This window comes from Trachypithecus francoisi, unplaced genomic scaffold, assembly GCF_009764315.1.
Source record: "Trachypithecus francoisi isolate TF-2019V2 unplaced genomic scaffold, Tfra_2.0 Contig01579, whole genome shotgun sequence".
Classification (NCBI taxonomy): domain Eukaryota; kingdom Metazoa; phylum Chordata; class Mammalia; order Primates; family Cercopithecidae; genus Trachypithecus; species Trachypithecus francoisi.
The window spans coordinates 26,351,733-26,368,952 of NW_022681442.1; the positions used below are offsets into that span (position 1 = coordinate 26,351,733).

Below are 17,220 nucleotides of genomic sequence, written 5' to 3' on the forward strand. Positions count from 1 at the left end.
ATTTGATCATTTTTGACCTAAAAATGACAATTTCATATGGTTTCACTTAAAATGGTCAAATTGAGAGAATCCTTCTTTTTTTATTTTATTATTTTTTATTTTTATCATTATTATTATTATTATACTTTAAGTTCTAGGGTACATGTGCATAACGTGCAGGTTTGTTACATATGTATACTTGTGCCATGTTGGTGTGCTGCACCCAGAGAATCCTTCTTAAGTCTTTGCCAAAGGGACTGAAGATTGGATTTGCCATTAGGGAATCTTAAGTCTTTCCTGATTACGGTCTGATGCTTTCCAGTAAAATTATTACTCTAAACGTGTTTATCGCCCAATATCTAAGACCTGGTAGTTAGGCCAGGGTCCACCTTCCTGCCCATGTGAATCCGACCAACTGTACTGTAGATAGGATATTGTCCACCTACAAATATTCACTCTTCCAAATATTCCCTTTGCTGAATCTGCAGCCTGAAATTCTTTCCCTTCAGGGCATAAATACACATGAGACTCATCCATTCCCTGCCAAAAACACAAAACAACAGCAGCAACAAGTTGTCGTCATCGCTGTCGTCGTCGTCGTCATCATCACCATCATCATCTATTCTCACTCAACTCTGTGCTTGTGAAAGGTCTTGCATATACACCGTCAGCTCCATTTCATAATCTTACTCTTTGAAAGCAATAATCTATACTGTCTCTATTTCATTTCATTGCTTATCATCCACTCAGTCGTTTATTTGTTTATAAATCTATTACAGTCTAACTTTCATCCCCACCTCTGTTTCAATTCTACTCTGACAAAAATCATGAATAACCTCCTATATTGCTTAATCCTAGGTTGTTATTATTCCATAACTGACTTGATCTGATTGTAGAATTTGATGCTATTAATCACCCCTTTCTTCAGCATTCATGAAAATATTTCCCCTGAGTTTCTATATTTTGGCCATTTCTATTTAGCCTGTCCCATAATTTCTTCCTGCACTCTGAATATTGGTTTTCAGCAGAGTCCATAGGAGTCCCTGGTTTCTCCCTGTACTCACTCTCTTGAGGCACTGAGCCCACTACCATAGCTTTAACTACCACCTAGTGGCTAATGACTTCAAAGCTAAAGTGTCAGCCTAGACCATTCCCGATCTTCAAATATTTGACAACTCATGGCCATTTCTGCTGAAATATTCATAGAAACCACTAACTCAACTTCTCTAGAACTGAACTCAGTATCTATTACATATACTTAACCCTCCTCTTCCAATTTCCATCTCTCCTGTTTTGGATGACTGATCTTGGCTACTTGAACTGCAGGTCCTTCCCACTGTCTTCTGCCTTATCTGACCACTCATTACCACCCATCCCATTCATTACCCCTCCCCATCTGAATTATCTGGCCTACTATTGCTACTTATGAGTTAGATGATATAAAAGCTATTAAATGGATGGATGGATAAATAAATGGATGAGGAAATGTACAAATGGGTACAAAACCATGCAGAATAACTCATCACAATTCTCTCCACTAAAAAGCTGCTCATAAGCTCATTAATAGGGTAGGGAGCTCTCCTTACCACAAATGCCTGACTGGCAGAGGTGTGTGTTTCATGGCCACGAGGGCGCCACCCCAGTCTAGGAACCAGACATTGTACTCTTCATCAAAGATCTGGAACAACAACAACAACAACAACAATCATAGCAACACCTTACGTTTGCATAGTGCTTAACAGTTTACAGTCTTTCACATACATTGTTTCATCTAGGTTCTAAACCTTCCAACAGCACTATCAGATAGTTTTGTAAGTATTATCTCCATTTGATTGATGAGGCAATGGGCTCACAGAAAACAAATAACTCTCCCTAGGCCACTCAAATTGCATTTCCAGGGCTCTTTCCACTACTAGTACTGTGAACCAGCATGCTACATGAAGGTGAGGCAAAAAGGTGCATGCTCAACTAGATAATCTAAAGCAAAGTAGGACTTCAAAGAAACTCCCCTATCTTTCTAGGTAACTAAGTTACTACGCAGCCTTCTCTTCTTCCTCAGCTATTCAGACGTCTGCTAATTTGTCAATGGTCTGTGTCTTATAGTGTTGTTTATACATTATGTAGGAACTTAAAAGACAATTTTTCACCAACTATGGTAAAACTAATAACTGATATAGCCACCACCTTCCTGCAAGTTGGATGAAGACCCAAGTTGGGTGTCTATGAATCCCTACTCTAAGTGGTCATTGGAACACAGTATGTCCAGGGACCTAAAGTTATTCATTCTTTATTTCGTCTATTTGTCTTTTACTTATCCATCCATTCACTCATTCATTCACTTATTCAGTGTTCCATCCATCCATCCATCCCTCCATCTAACCACAGGCATTTTTTAAGCACTGAGTGCAATACAAGGTTCTGAGTCAAGAGAACTTCAGACCTAAGCTCACATCTATCAATGCTTATACCAGATAGGACTTTTCAATCTTCAACCTTAAACAGGAAAACTATTTCTCCAGCAGAGAACTAATCTCAGCTTTAGATCTTCTAGGGGAAAGTATGCTTGGAGAATTCCTACAGCACTTAACCACTGATGGTGGTTTATGTAGCCTAGATGGAGAAGTTGGGATGGTGGGTTAAGTGAAGAAGGCTATAAGAGGATAAGGAGGTACAGACAGATTTAAAGGGGGAATGGGTAAGACGAAAGGGGTCTCCTATATATATGCCCCAGGGAACCTTAGAGAGAAAAAGTAGTTTCTCAGTCCTAAACCTCATTTTTTTTTTTCATATTTATCTTCAAAGAAAAGAAAAATGTCCCTATTAATGACGAGCCTCAATGCACAAAGGACCTAAAGGTGATTCACTTATATTCCAGATATAAACATAGACTCTGAGTCTGCAATGCTAGGCTTTTCTCTCCAGAGCCTAAAGGATGGCTCTGTGATAAGCCACATAATGGAACTGCTGGGTTGAAGCCTAAGAATGAGGAACATAGGAGGAGGCACTGGGGAGGAGGGAAAAGTTACCCTCATCCTTTCCTCTTGATTTTACCATCTGGCCACTGCTCATTTTTGCCCTGTCTAGCACTGGAGTGAAAAAGTGGATTCCTTAGCTGTTTAAGAAAGGAGGAAAGAAAAAGTATTGATAACACTGGTCAGGTGAGCTACTTCTTGAGGTAGAGAGACCTCCAGAAATGGTTTGTCTATGAGGATATTTTGCACCAGATGAGTTTGTATTCCAGCTTCCACCCTCCTTTGGCTCTCATAATAGGTTATTTTACATTTTGAAGGGTATGATCTTATTTATGTATCTGTTCCCCAGTCATCTGATTATGACCTTGTGGGTAGGAACCTTATTCTTGACTGTGTGCCTTGCAGTACTTGACATAGTTGCTTTTGTCTCATAGGTACTTGGTAATCTTTACAATGCTGGTAGTGCTGACACTGGTGGAAATGGGGATGATGATGGTGGTGGTGATGACAATCTTCACTACAGGATCCAAACAGGAAATTATCTAACTAGAGTTCATATGGTGACTCTACCTTTACCATCAAGATATTTAGTGTCCTTCTCTTGTCTTCTCCATGGAGAAACTGTCTCACTTTTAAGACTTAGTAAAACGTCACTCCTCCTTGTGATGTCTTTCCTGGTTTTTCCAGCAGGATGTATTCCTCTCATTTCTTTGTGTGCTAATAATGCCACTAAAATACTACTATCACCCTGAACTATAGTTAGTTGGTTATGAACCCATTTCTTCTATTTAATTTTGAGCTTTTTAAGGAAAGGGACTCCAAATTATTCAATTGCCTCCTGGAACCTGACACCTAGTTGACATTGTATAAATCTATTTGTCCAGTATAGTAGCCACAAGAGAGTATTTACATTTAAATTAATTAAAATAAATAAAATTAAAAATTAAGTTCCTCTGACATAGTAGTCACATTTCAAGTACTCCACAGCTGCATGGGCAAGCACAGATACAGAACTTTTCCATCATCACTGAACATTCTATTGGACAGTATTGCCATAAGTGTTTGTAAAACTGAATTAACGTTTCATGCAGTCATATATCTATTAAGCTGTTTCATACTTACTCAAGACAGTCTATACAATACTTAAACAACCACTGACTTCCATGGCTTTGTCAGTTTTAATGTTCTAATCCTTGCATTTTGTAGATACAGAAACATGTCCCCAAAGGTGAAGAGAACAGCTTGCCAAGAACTCTTGGCACACTAATGATAAAAACAGTTTTATCAGTTGTATCCCCAGCAACCAGCACAGTACTTAGCATCTGGACCTGTTACATACATACGGCTGAAGGAAAGAATAAGTGAACTGGGAAAATTCCAGTTCCTCCTATTCCCTGCCCAATGCCCTTCTCATTTTACCCCATTACCCCTCTAACCTGCCAGCCAAATTGACCAAACTGAACAGCTGCTTCAAGTGTTTTGAAACTACAAAGTCATAATGAGACTGAGAATCTATAGGATGGAGAGAGAGATTGGTAGAACTTACTCTAAATGCCTCCTCCCTTTTTCTCAATTCACCCAGTTACCTGTCTCCATGTGTTGCCCCCATCGGAGGAGATGAACACACCAATATCAGTATATGAGAGCTCCGGGCCAATGTTGCCTGAAACATAAGCAGATCATTTGAGATTGTCAGGAGTTTACCAATTAAGTGTGCTTAGGGCTGGGGGAGCAGAGAGTAAAGGTTTTCTAAGTAATATTTACAGCTAATTTGTGCAGTTTCTTTCTTGGTGTCATATCAGAAGCCCAGCAGGAAGAAAAACCCAATATGGGAGAAAATTTAAATAGTATGACAGAAGTGCATCATTCAATGACATGAGTCAAAGACTGAACATCGATTAGTTCAGGTCTCTTGAATTATTCACTCTGTATACCAATAATCTCTTACATTGCTCCTGACAGGTGTTCCCTGAAGGAAGCAAAGACTGGAAGAGTAGACACATATGGAGAAACTGAGCATAGGAGCCTGAGAAAAACTGGTGTGTGCGTGTGTGTGTGTGTGTGTGCGCGCATAACTGTGTGTCTGTGCGTTTGCAACTTGTCAACATGTCCTTTGAGTGCCAGGCAGTTGAGTGACCCAATGGCACAGACTATGTAACCTAAATTATACAGTGCCCAGAAGAAGATGACCATACTCAGCATACTATGGCCATCAAATATGGCAGGAAAAGAAGTCACCTGGCTTATGCCTAGACTGACCACACTTGCTGCTTCCATCCTTTCACATTCTCCTCTTCTCTCTACCCTTCTTTTTCTTCCCCTGGCACTCCATCACCTTGTGGCTATGCTTATTAAAAAGAAAGTGGTCAAGCTTTTCTAGTCCATCTATATTGATTTAGTTTTCCCAATGGGCAGTCCTCTTCTCAGAACCTAAAAAAATGCCCCCAACCTAACAGTGCTCAATAAATAATTGTGGAATGAATGCATGGGAAAACAAATGATTGGATCATGTTCCAACATTGACGTGCACTTGAGGAGGTTCTGACAACCAGGAAGGAACCCTAAACATATAAGAGTTTATCATATTGGCTGATATTTTTTCTTTAAAAATAGCAGGAAGAGAATGTTAGCTCCCACACATCTGTAGCCTAAATAGGAGCACAACAAAAATGCAATAATGAAAATGTTAATTGAGCTCCTGACATTTAATGCTTCAAGATGAGAAATTAAAGCCAGGCTACAGTTTGTCAAGCTCCCATCAGCATCAGGGAGCACACAGATAGCCAACTTGTTTTAAGACTCAAGTTTCCAAAAATAACCCCTGGCTCAGGGTTCAGGATTCAGGCAGTAGGTGTGAGAGGAGTAGGGAGAGGCTTCGTGAGTAGATCCATCAAGTTCTGCCTGGAATTTTGGATTCAACTCCCCAGATACAGGTTTTAGAAGATACAGGTGAGGAAAGTAAAGAGGAATAGGGAGGAGAATATCAACCCAAGTTGCTTGGTGGTTGTGCTAACCTGGAGCATTGGGTTAAGAAGGATTTGTTGGTTTCAACAGAATAGAATGCGGTGGTGATCAATAGATGTCTACCAAAGGTGACAAAGAGAGAGGGAGGCAGGAGGACAGTTGCTCCAGAGCTGTGTATCTTCCATCCCTGGCATCGCTTCTAAGGATCTAGTTTATCATCCCTCACCTTCCTTAGAAGCTGGCTCTGTCAACATCTTCAACCTCTCTTTCAAAGCTTGACTAGATAGATTTTGGGGGCCTTACGGTGGTAAGAACCCAAGGCTCACAGTGAACTCTGTTCGTGGAAATATCTTCTGTCAGTTGAAAAGACCCCTGAAAGAAAATGCTACTGATCACAGAGACCAGAAAGTTGGTTTCCAGATGAACGGACAGAAAAGATGTACCCAGGAGGAGTTGATCTTTGAAAATGCACAGTTCCTAGGTGACTCTGTGGGTGATTTCTGATAGGAAGAGCTTGAGTTATGTTGTCAGAGAAGGAGAATTTGAAAAACGAGCCTTGCTGGCTGAAGTGGAATTGGAGCTCAGCTAGTGACTGCCAACCACGTTGGAAGAAGCGGATGCAGCTGTTGCCCACTTGAGTGGTATGATGAGACAGGAGCGGGAGTGAGATGGAGAAGAAGAAGAAGAACTGGGATCTTTTCTCATCGACAGCTTGGGTGGTAAATGACGGAGGGCCCATGCCCCTTTTGGAAGCTTTAAACAACTTCCTTTTACCCTCATTTCCTCCCAGTGCTATCCTTCTCTGCTCCTTAAATATTTTTGAAAAAAAATAAAAGGGAGAGAATTTTGAAGTCCTTTGAGGGCTAGCAATGCTTCTCTCACCACCATTGATGCCAGAGGGATCTGCTGCCCATACGGGGTGGCTACAGGCTCAGTGGGAGAGGAAGCTGACAGTGTACAATCAATGTGCCCCTGCAGGGACAGGGGTGGGAGGAGGGCTGCCACAGAAGGAAAAACAGGAGGGTGCAAACATTCAGAGTTTACAGGAAGCCTGGCAGGGAGTGTGGTTAGCTGTGGAGCTGGCACAGAAAGGGACTCAGAGATAGGTCTGGCTGAATGGCTACAGAACAGCGCACTAGAGGTAGAATCAGAGGGAGAGTGGGCTGGAACAAGACACCTGTTTCCACCTGCCCACAGTCTCTTCATCTCTAAATTGAGGAGGATAGTAATCGCCATTTCTACATCATTGTGCAGTTGTGCAATCAAGGGAAGGAGAGTGCTTTGCATGCTGTAAGGCACTGTGAGGATGTGAGGTCTTTAATACTAGCTGGAAACCACTGTGTTAAGGATATTAGGAACCCTAGTGTTTCTGCTTGCAAAAGGCAATTGCCAAACTCTCCATACTGGAATTCCATCTGTTCGGAGATGTCCTCAACAGGAGTTAGAGATGAATCTCAGGCTATACGTTTATCCACGCAGCTTACCTGAGACCACATCTCAGCTCAAGGTGGGGAAAGGGAGTCAGCAGCGGAAGCGGAGAGAGCCCAGGGTGGCTGACACCTGAAGGAAGGTGGAAGGCACCGATGTGGGAAAGGACTCTGCAGAGGCAGGCTCCATGCAGGCCACTGAAGGTATAATTAGCTGACTTCATAGTTATCTTCCTGATGGCAAATAACCTCCCAGGGTGACCAGAGCAAGCAGGGTAAGGAGAAGCTGGGTATGAAGAAGCATGCACCAGTGACTTAGCCCTGGTTTTTCATCAGGATCTCATCAGCTGAGTTACATCCCTCCCAAAAATCCAGGGCATGGCAAAAAGCTTCAAGAATTATAGGGGGAGATAAAAAGGAATTAGCAATTCTGATACATATGGACAAAAAAATTCAGAAATAAATCTTTAATGCCTTTGTGTTTGCTAATTTACAAAGTACTAATTGAGAAGCAATATGCTAGTCACAAGTAAGAACAACTACCATTAATCCTACCTTATGATGGTCTGAGCACTCTGCTGGGTCTTTAGACACACACTTCCATCTCCAATTTTTACAACACCCCCACAAGGTAGAAAACATTCCAGTTTTACAGATGAGAAAAATGAAGCTCAGAGGTTAAAAATTAAGCCAAATGCACAAACCTAATAAATGTCAGGGCTCAGCCTAGAAAGCAGGAGGACAAGGTTCCTGAGTTTCTCTGTGTGCCTAGTGTATGCATAGGATTTATGGATTCTGTTGAAGGAGATGAGCACATTATATTCTTCTGATGTAAGAAGAAGAGTTTTAACTTCTATAATATTAATGATGATGATAAGTGACATGTACTAAGTATTCAATATGTCCCAGGCACTGTTCTAAGCATTGTACTTATTTATTTCTTATTTATTGAGCCAAAGTCTCACTGTGTCACCCAGACTGGAGTGCAATGGCACCATCTTGGCTCACTGCAACCTCCGCCCCCTGGGTTCAAGCGATTCTCCTGCCTCAGCCTCCCTAGTAGCTGGGACTACAGGCACGCGCCACCACGCCTGGCTAATTTTTGTATTTTTAGTAGAGACAGGGTTTCACCATGTTGGCCAGGCTAGTCTCGAACTCCTGACCTCAAGTGATCCTCCTGCCTCGGCCTCCTAAAGTGCTGGAATTACAGGCATAAGCCACTGCGCCTGGTCATTGTTCTAAGCATTTTAAATTCGTTGCTTAATTATATCCTGCAATTATATTATTCTGGTACTAGTATGTCCACTTTGCCAATGAAAACACTGAAGTTCAGAGTGGTCAAGCCACAAAGAATAATACCTGGCTATACACTAAACATTCAGATAATACTAACTTTCATTATTCATCCCTACTTTTTGATGTAGCTTCCATTTCAGCCCTGGGCCTCCTGTAGGTCTTGAGGAGAGGCATAGGGTCCAGCAGCCCTTGAGTTGGGAAGACCAATCCACATGGATTGCAGAGTTTGAGGATCAATCCTCCAGCCAGGGGAACAGCAACAGAGCCTGCCCTCATCTCTCCCCAGCCTGGGCTCCCTGAAGCCAGTGGTATTAAGCATAGTTGCTCCCAACCATCTGGGGTCGACAGGAGTTGACTGCAATGCTAGAAGGCTATGCCAGCTGTCAGTCCGATGAGGGTGGTTGGTCACTGGTGGTATGTAAAAGCTCACACAGTTGGAGGCTTGGAGAAGGAAGCCATGCCTAGAGAGTAGGAAGTCCAGGGACCAGAGCTTTGGATTGATGAGAGAAAACAGAATGTACCAGCTCCAGAAGTCATTGTGAATTTATCTGCTTTCATTAGAAAAATAAGCTGACCAACACCAGAGCTCTAACTTCTAAGATCAGCAGGCTGCCTTGCTTTATGCCATCAATGTATTCCTGAAAAGGTGTATGGAAATGCAGCGCATGCTAATCAGAGCACACTCCACGGAGACTTCAGCTTTCATCTTGGAGTTGCTTTATCTTCATTTCCGACTGATGCTCAGTGGACGGTGATTCCAACAATACAACCTTAAGTTTTTCTGCCCTTTGCCCTCAGGCTCTCAGCCAAGTGGTTAATCATGTGTAAACAAGCCTTTACATGCACTAGAGACCTCCTGATTAAAAACAGCTCTGGGATGGAACCCTCTGTAAAGAATCATCTGTGTAAAGAGAAAACTACCCCAACTTATATTTGGTGAGCTAGGAAGTTCATCTATCACGTTTTCTTAAAGTGTGGATTCCTATTATAAATAACCATTCTGATTGGTCAGTTTACTTTGAGAGAAACTCTGGCCTCTTGCTAAGCACAGGGGACTGCTCTGTGTCCCCGGGGAAGATGCACGAACTTAGGAATTACAAATGCCTGGAGCTCTTTGCATCTTAGGTTCTTGGATGGGTTTTGGGGAATCCTGCATATTTGCTGGGGAGAGTGCCCATAGCTTTCATATGATGCTCAAATGAGTCCAAGATCCAAAAATAGGTGACACGTTTATTCTAGATACTCTCAGTACGGAAGAAGCCCAGGGAACGTTTTCCTTACCTGTAGCCACCACAAGTCCTGGGGCTGTCTCCTTGCTAGAGATTCTTCCTGAGGAATATGGATTTTCAGAGAGCTGCAGGTGCAGATGTAAGGAACAGAAGGGCTAAAATGGAGAAGGAAATAGTTTCATTCTAGGAAATTCCAGACACCTGTACCCCTGCCCCACTAGAGATGGACTTCCCTATGTTCAGCTCCCAGAAATAGCAAGGCATTGGATGGTGAGTCACATAGTTTTGGGCAGAAGACATCCACACCTGAGACAGCTGGTATGCTCAGATTAGAAGCTCCACTGAGTACCTTCCATAAACGCCCTCCTGCCTCTGCCCCCTAACTTGAATCTTATGCCTTTCCCTCTCTTCCTCACCTAACCTATCCAAGGTCCAGTTCACGGCTGGCTTTATGAAGCCTACTTAACCATTCCTTCTACCAGGATGACACTAACGTTCTCGCATTTCTGATCTTGACCATCAATTCTGCTTCTTGGAGCTCTAAGGGCCCTCCAGGAGGAGTGAAGAGGGGAAGCTATGTGAACTAGGCCAGGCCCTCCATCTTCTTCAGCCAGATTGTCTCCGTCTCTGTTTTATGTATTTTGTTCCCATTTATAATTTTACTTAAAATATTTGAAGCCATCATCTAAAACCTATATAAGTCTGTGTTCTCTATTTATTCACTTATTTATTCATCTATTCCCATTGGAGTGTTCTTAAAAGGGCTTTGGGATTTACGGAGACATATTCTGTACAATAAATACAAATAAGATGAAGAAATAGAAAGAGAAAATCAGATTAAAATAAGATGAATCCATGGGTAAGGTTTGAGGGAAAAAATATGCTGTGACCAATTCCTAGAGGTAAGCAGGCATTTATCTCTGACCCTCCTAGTACCCGAAGCAAAAATTATATGGAATAAGGCTGCAAATTACAAAGGGAAAGGGCGCCATTTGCCGTATTTACCACTGTAGTCCCAATTTTTAACATAGGGTCTAGAATATGATAAGTGGTTAATAAATCTTTTCGAATAAGTGGCAAGAGGTAACTTTTTGCTCAGAAGAAACTAACCATTTCTGGGACCTTAGAATTGTTTCTTACAGAGGTCCTTATTCAGAGGGCGCTGAGAGTTGTGGATTTTATTGTTAACGAACCGTCTTGCCTCCTCACACAGAGCAGAAGCACCTGGAGCCAGAGAAACTATCTCACACATCATGTCTTCCATGGTGCCTATTCCAATATTCCATACAATAGGAATCCTGGAAATGTTGATAGATTAACTGTCCAATATTGACATTCCAGCCTAAGCCCTCCCCTCCACCAGAACCTCAAAGCAACTTTTGCTTGCCTCAACATCTAGCAAGAATTTACCAAAACACAATGCATCATGTCAGTGTCAGTTAATAGATGTATTACTACTACTGATCTGTGCCTGGGACCCTTGGGCACAGGCTCCTTCTCTTATATGTTTCTTTGCCTTACTATGAGATGGAGCACATAGTAGATCCTCAGTAAATGCCGGCATAATTCAACTGGTGCTGCAGTCTGAGTCCATAGACCAATGCCCTGCAAGTTTTAGAAAATTACTGCACTGCACCACCTGAGTTCCTAAGACCCTCTGATGAAAGAAAGCCCTTGACACAGCTTCCCCAGGTGGCCAGCCTGCCCTGTGAACTTCCCATGAGGCTGAGTGACTGACCAGCAGGCAGTGCACCGGGCTTCCTCTCAGGTCCACATCTGGAGCTTGCAGCAGGCGCCAATCCCTGCCTTTGTTGTAAGTGATGTATGTCTTCACCTGGTCGTCCACCTTCTTGTTTGCCAGAAATATCCCTTTGATACCTGCTACCTAGGAAAAAAGGTGAGAGATGGAGAACGATGCTGGGCCAACATGCCTGTGGTCTTGGAGAAGTCCTTAGAGAAGGCCCAGAACCTCCCACAGCATGTTGGGGTTCCAAGCAGGAAAAGAAGGAACATGATAGGAAACGTTGAATGCCATGTGGTCTCTGAAAAATGTTTAAAAAGTTCATCTCTGAATCTTTTGTCACCCCCCTAGATGTCCCTTTCTATGCTTACCCATCTGCTTTTTCCCACTTTGCTCGTCTCTGTACTTTGTTCCATAGGACTTTATCTTTAATGAACTATTAACATTCCCTCTGAGGTGGTAGTGGCTGACAAGAACTAAAGGAGTTGCCCCTTCTAGCAAATAATGTGTTTCTGCTCAGGAGAGGCCTGAAGATGGGTATTCCCTAACAGTGGAAGCTGAGGCACTGTGATTGGTAGTAAGGAAGATATCCTGGGGCAGACGATCCAGCTTGGAGGCCTGGCATCTGTCTCTTTCCATGCCACTAGCTCACTGTGTGACTTTGGATAAATCCCACATCCTCTGTGGGACTCAGCCAATGGTCGCTTCAAAATTGGTGGAATAAGCCCTCTTCCTCTTCTTTCTCCCAGTTGGCTGGCAAAGGATCCCTGAGACCATGTAAAGCACTCACCAGTGTTCCCATGTTTTGAGATTTGCAAGCCTTTGATATTTTGATGGGAAAAGAGCATCACCACAAAACAAGCAGCCAGAGGATTAAAGGAGATTTATCACCCAGAAGGGTTCTAGGGTAAGGACAAATTCTACTCCAACTTTTATTCCTTATATTTGACATGCTGGGCAAGGAAAGCAGGTATTTAGATTGACAACGGATATTTAGAATGACAACGGAAAGCAGATATTTAGAATGGCATCAAAGAAAGATACCCTTAACTCTTTTTCCATAGAAGTTATAGCATGTTTCAAAGGCAAATAGCAAATAGCATATTGCCAAAGACAATTCAATTAGTTTAAATATATATAAACAATAGGTTCAATGGCAGGTTTTGTGGGTGATACTTAGATATTTTAAACTTTTAATTGTATTTATCCCCCATTCTTCCAGTATCATGGTTAACTGAGGTTTACTCACTTCGGAGAGAATGGCAGTGGGAGAAAAGGCCAAGAGTTTCACAGAAGTGAGGCTTTTTGTTTTTTGGTTTTTTTCAAGTGACATAATTTAATTGATGAAATAAAAAGTCTTATTTTCTTTTTTTAAGTAACCTGATTGGCCTTGAAAGAGAATGTTGGACCAAATAAGAATAAACAAACAAGTGGACAGAGAATGTCAGGAGGAGAATAGAATTATCTGGAAGGACACCACCAGGGGAATTTGACAAAGGGTCAACAATAGAATTGATTAGATTCCTACCTGGAACAGTGGGTAGGTAAGCAGAGAAACCAAGGTAGGGGAGGGGCATGATGCCTGAGCCATGCCCTCGCTAGAGACCCCCTCCCTGCCCTAACGGCTTCAAGTCAGGACCATTTCAGGAAGGACGGCATCTCAAATGCTTATTCAGGAGCTATGAGCACCTCAGATCACCTCAGTCTTTAAAACCAACTGCAAAGGTGCATCTCCTAAACCTGAATACTAATCATTCCTCACAGAGAATGGAATCTGAAATTCTCTAGAACCTTCTATCTGATGGAGGCCTTTCAGTGTTCTGTTTAGCCACAGAGCTGATGCCTTTTCTGCTAGACCACCAGCTAATAATTCCAGAGAACTCACTCCCCTAAACCAGTTACCCTCTTCCACATATACCCAGGGCCTTGCTATCCACTTCCTCGATGAAAATATTTGGATCAGACTCAGACACCTTGGCCCTGGTTCAGTTTTTCCCGGGGAGCTACTGTGGCCCCCTCTGATGTCCCCAGTTCAATGCATCACAGAAAGAATTCCAGCCACTCAGCAACCTCTTGTGATCTTCCAGGTGAGCAGGTTAACAAATTAAACAATCATTACCATTACCATTACCATTACCATGTTTTCCCACTGAGTACACCACCACTTGGACAGGTATTTTCTGTGTGCCCCACATATTCTGAGAACAAAACCAGCAGAATGGGGACTAAAAAGATGTAGCAAGGACAGACTCCCAGGGAACCCACTTGCAGCTCTGAAGGTGTTTCTCCTGCAGTTGTACATAATGCTGCAGCAATCTCCTTCCTGCCTGAAAGAAATGGAACATTTCCCACTTGTGTTTGGATAGTTCAAAGCCCTTACATTATTACTGAATCGCTTTTTGGCTTCAGGTCTTGTATAAATGGACTGCAAGTTTGAAGGGTACTCGGCTTTTGTGTGTCCTAAGCCAACAGTTTTCACTTTTTGACTGCAATCCAAGTAAGAAATACATTTATGTTGCAACCCAGTGGACTCATACCCATATATGCGTGAATGTATACACTTGTATGTACACATACACTTCTAAGACAAAAGTATTATGAAAGACTACTTACCCTCACTAAATGCAATGTAAAGGAATTGGAGAATGAGACATGCATTTTTACTTGTTTTCATCCAAGGAGGTACATAGCAGTGAATTAACTTTAAACATACTTCCTCCCACTGTTGTTTGAAATCAGATGTTTGGCTATTGCTGATTATTTCAGCAGTCCAGGGAGAGGGGTACCAGCTTGTGATGGTGCCCACAGAAGAGGACAATACAAGGTGTCCAGCATGTGTGGCCCACTTTCCCTCTGGGAATCAATTTGAGTACAGAGGGAAACTGACAGCAGGCCCCTTGGCGGAATGCTGAGTCCAGGTGGCATGGTCATCTGTTGGTCACCTCCTAGAGACCTCAGGACAAAGAAGCCAGGGCTTTGCTGAAAAAAGCAATTACCCTGATCTGCCTTGGGCTGTCCCTAGAGTCCCACCTGTGGTGAGGGGCTGAGGAAGGTTGGTTCAGGGAAAAAAGTCCCTGTGGAGTCTGTAAGCAGCTGTCCTTCTGGCCCAATAAGGGTAACTGAAAGTCATGATAAAGCAGAGAGAAGACAACAGCCTCTAGGGAGAGGAAAGGCAAGGAAACATCAATAAGATGGTCAAAGAGACCAGAGTACTGAGACTGGGTGGGAAGTTGCTTTTTTTTTTTTTTTCTTTCAGATGGTGTTCCACTCTGTCACCTGGACTACAGTGCAGTGGGGTTATCTCAGCTCACTGCAACCTCTGCCTCCTGGGTTCAGGCGATCCTCCTTCCTCAGTCTACTGAGCAGCTGGGATTACAGGTGACCATCACTACACCCAGTAATTTTTTTGTATTTTTAGTAGAGAAGGGGTTTCACCATGTTAGCCAGGCTGGTCTCGAACTCCTGACCTCGTGATTCACCCACCTGGGCCTCCCAAAGTGCTGGGATTACAGGCGTGAGCCACCGCGCCCGGCCTGGAAGTTTCATTTTATCCATCCAGGTATACTGGGTCCAGTTATTTAGTCACTGAAGAAAAGCAAATCACACCCGCGATGAGTTACCACTAAATCCCCATCGGAACAGCTATACACACACACACACACACACTCTCTCTCTCTCTCTCTCTCTCTCTCTCTCCCCCTGCCCCTTTCTCTCTCCCTCTCAAACGAAGCAAGTGTTGGTGAAGATGTGAAGCAACTGCTACTCTTGTACCTTGTTGGTGGAAATGCAAAATCCCACGGCCACTTTTGGAAAAATTTGGTGGCTTCTTATAAACATATACTTACATTCAACTCAGCAATCCTACTCCTAAGTATTTACCCATGAGAAATAAAAATTTATGGTCATGAGAATGTTTATAGAAATTTTATTCATAATCACGCAAAATTTTAAAAAGTAACCTAAATGGTCTTCAGCTGGTGATTGAAAAACAACCTCTGTAACATCCACACAACAGAATGCTGCTTAGAAACAGGAGGAACTGATGTATTCCACAACGTGGGTGAATCTCAAATGCATTATTCTAAGCAGAAAAAAGTCAGACTGAAAAGGTTACCTACTGTATAATTCCATTTACTCACCCTCTAGAAAAGGCAAAAATAAAGACAAAGAGAAGTCAGGTGTGTGTTTGTCAGTGACTTTGGGGTAGAGAAGGGTGGACTACAAAAGGGCAATAAGGGGATATTTGGGGTAATGGAACTGTTCTATGTCTTGATTGTGATTTGTGCACACATTTACACAGCAGAATGCACAAATCAAAACTCACAGAACTGTATACTAAAAGGGTAAATTTTACTAAACATAAATTATACCACCATAAAAAATGCAAAAAAAAAAAAAAAACTGAATAATGAGAAAAGCCTGAGTGGTTTGTCAAGCAGACGGATTTCTTGAAATGCAGCACCACTAGCTGTGTGATCGGAGCCAAGCCACTAAATTCTCCGCATCTCTGTAATCTCATAGGCACAATGAAGAATGTGATATTGTGACAGATAAATAAGAAAAAAACATGTAAGTTGTTTATGATTGTGCAATCCAAAACAGTAGCTACTGGCCACATATGGCTACTTGAAATGTAGCTAGGGGGACGAAGAAACTAATTTTTAATTTTATTTCATTTTAACCAATAGAATTTGAAGAACTGATATCCAATTCAGTTACTGGCAAACTTTTAAGTTTGTTGAGAATAACTTGGGTACGTAAATCTTCTTTTCTTACTGTAAATTCATGAAATGTTAAATACCGATCAACTATTTCTGGTGAAAATCTAGCATATAAATCGAGATTCATGAGACATGTAAAATATATCCAGGATTTTGCAGACTTATTATGAAAATTAATATGCAAAAAATATAAAATAACTAAATAATTGTTTACATTGAACATATAGTGAAATGACATTTTAGATACTTTGTCTAAATAAAAAATATTATTACAATGAATTTTGTCTGTTGTTTTTTACTTTTTAAAATGTGGGAAGCAAAAATGTGGAAGTGTGTATGTAGCTCACCTTATGTATTTATTTGACGGGGCTGGTCTAGGGCATTGCCAGGTATACCGTGGTTATTACTGTAAGGAGTTTTAAGTTAGATGCAAAATATCCAGGAGAGCACTGAAGAAAATGTATCACACCGGCACCTCAGAGAATGTTGCCACAGTATAACTGCGGGTGTTGGAAAGAATATTTGTTTCTTGATTTATTGGGGAGAGTAATTAAAAAGAAACGTAGTTTATAGCTGGGGATGTGAAGACAGTGCAATAGAGCTCTACGTGAAAAGAGTGTTATGAGAATAATGGTAAGCACACACAATAGGCTACATTCACTGTCAATACCAGCCTTGTTTTGAAGGAGTCGGCTTGACATCACCTCAAAGAAGAGATCGATTTTTATTTGGCCTTCAAGTGTTATTTTCTCCCCTAATTATGTAATTATAGTCATGACAATATTGTACTTTGAAGCAGGAATTTGAGAAAGAACAAGCAGGAGAATATCTCTACACGATGAGACAACTCCAACAGATTTGAAATGGAAATTATCTCAGCCTTGTTAGATT

General features: G+C 41.9%; 1 protein-coding gene across 1 annotated transcript in view; it reads right to left on the reverse strand.

Annotated features, from left to right (window-relative positions):
• The window catches only part of SORCS3 (sortilin related VPS10 domain containing receptor 3), a 616,841-nt gene that overhangs the window by 96,209 nt on the left and 503,412 nt on the right, over positions 1-17,220 (reverse strand). The window contains exons 10-13 of the mRNA XM_033183483.1: positions 11,606-11,752; positions 9,920-10,022; positions 4,538-4,614; positions 1,566-1,657 (exon numbers count right to left, since the gene is read on the reverse strand). Of these exons, the coding sequence (XP_033039374.1) occupies positions 1,566-1,657; positions 4,538-4,614; positions 9,920-10,022; positions 11,606-11,752 (419 nt within the window). The remainder of the gene's footprint in view (positions 1-1,565; positions 1,658-4,537; positions 4,615-9,919; positions 10,023-11,605; positions 11,753-17,220) is intronic.